This window comes from Vicia villosa, linkage group LG2 (genome assembly GCF_029867415.1).
Source record: "Vicia villosa cultivar HV-30 ecotype Madison, WI linkage group LG2, Vvil1.0, whole genome shotgun sequence".
NCBI classification, from domain to species: Eukaryota; Viridiplantae; Streptophyta; class Magnoliopsida; order Fabales; family Fabaceae; genus Vicia; species Vicia villosa.
The window spans coordinates 169,174,203-169,175,892 of NC_081181.1; the positions used below are offsets into that span (position 1 = coordinate 169,174,203).

Genomic DNA, 1,690 nt, shown 5'->3' on the forward strand with positions numbered 1-1,690 from the left:
GCAACTTCAGTTGAGAATTGCTTAGTAAGAAGATGCCCCTCCCAGGACATGATTTCAAGTATCTTAGAACCTTATTAGCTTCATTGAAATGAGTAATAATTAGAGCTGATAAAAATTGAAAGAGCTATTGAGTGCATAATGTTATGTCAAGTCTTGTAGCATTCAAATAAAGTAGCCTTCCAACAAGTCTCCTATATGCAGGAATGTCAAGGTATGATGCACTTGAATCTTTATGAAGTTTAATGGATGGATCTGATGGAGTAGAAGCTGGTATGGTAGATAGCATATCTGAATCTTGTGGAAGATCTAGACAATATTTTCTTTGGCATAGTGAAATGCCAAGTTTTGAATGCGCAACCTCAATTCCAAGGAAGTATTTTAAATGTCCTAGGTCTTTGATCTTGAAATCATGACGAAGCTTCTCTTTAATCTGCTGCATCTCTTATAGGGAACTTCCAGCTAAAATGACATCATCTACATAAACCAACATGATTGTAAAAGATGTTTTGGTCTTTTTACTAAACAAAGATACATCTGCAACAACTTGTTTGTATTGATGTTGAATAAGGAAGGAAGTCAATCTTTCATGCCACTCTCTACTAGCTTGTTTTAGTGCATATAAAGACTTAACAAGTTTGCAAACTTGATTGGTTTAGCAGTTGTAACACCTGGTGGAATTTTCATGTAAACATCATCTTGAAGTTTTCCATGTAAAAATGCATTATTTACATTTACTTAGCGAAGGTGCCAATTATTGATGGAGGCAAGAGCAATGGCATTTCTGATTGTAGTTAAATTTGCAACAGGAGAGTAGGTTTCAAAGTAGTCTAGGCCTTCAATTTGGTTGTAACTCTTAGCAACTAGCCTAGCTTTGAATCTCTCAATGGTGCCATCAACATGATGTTTAATATTGTAAACCCACATGCATCCAATTGGCTTGGCATTTGGAGGAAAATATACAATTTTCCAAGTACATGTATTCTCAAGTGTAGTCAAATCAACTTGCATAACTTGGTTTACACAATCATACTCACACGCTTTAGCATATGACTTAGGCTCACCGTGAGAGGAAATAGACAGAGAGTAGTGATAGTATGATGTAGAAAGATTTGAATATGACATGGAATGAGAGATAGGATATAACATACCTTTATATGATGATTTGAAGTTTTGAGAATTGGAGCATTCATAGTATTGCAAGTATGATGGATTGTGAGAAACTCTTGATGATACACGGTGGGAATGATAGAGGGTGAGCTGGTGGTTTTATGTTTAGGGTTAGTAGGGTGGACTGGGATATGTGGTAAGTTGGGAGCAGATGAAACAGTTTGGTGGGAATTGGCAGGTAAGTAAAAAATATAAGGATGTGGTGAATCTGTTGGTGATATTTGACACGTGGAAGGATTGTGTTGATTAACAGTTTGGTCATTGGATGAGCTAGGATAATAGGTCCAGGACTGGAAGGGCTGATGTGTGTATGTGGTGTAAGATAGAATATGCTTATGAAAGGAAACATTTCTTGAAACAAAAACTTCTTTGGTGTTTAGGTCTATAAGAGTGTATCCTTTCATATGAGGGGGATATCCTATAAAGAGAGATTTTTTGGCTTTATGGCCGAGTTTGGTTCTATGTACACTAAGACTTAAAGCATAACAAAGTGATCCAAACACTTTGAATGATTCAATATCAG

General features: G+C 36.2%; 1 protein-coding gene across 1 annotated transcript; it reads right to left on the minus strand.

Annotated features, from left to right (window-relative positions):
• Positions 1–735: 735 nt before the first annotated feature.
• Positions 736–1,146, minus strand: LOC131650596 (uncharacterized mitochondrial protein AtMg00820-like). Its single transcript, XM_058920299.1, has one exon. It carries the CDS (start codon positions 1,144–1,146, stop codon positions 736–738), a length of 411 nt encoding a protein of 136 aa, XP_058776282.1.
• Positions 1,147–1,690: the final 544 nt, after the last annotated feature.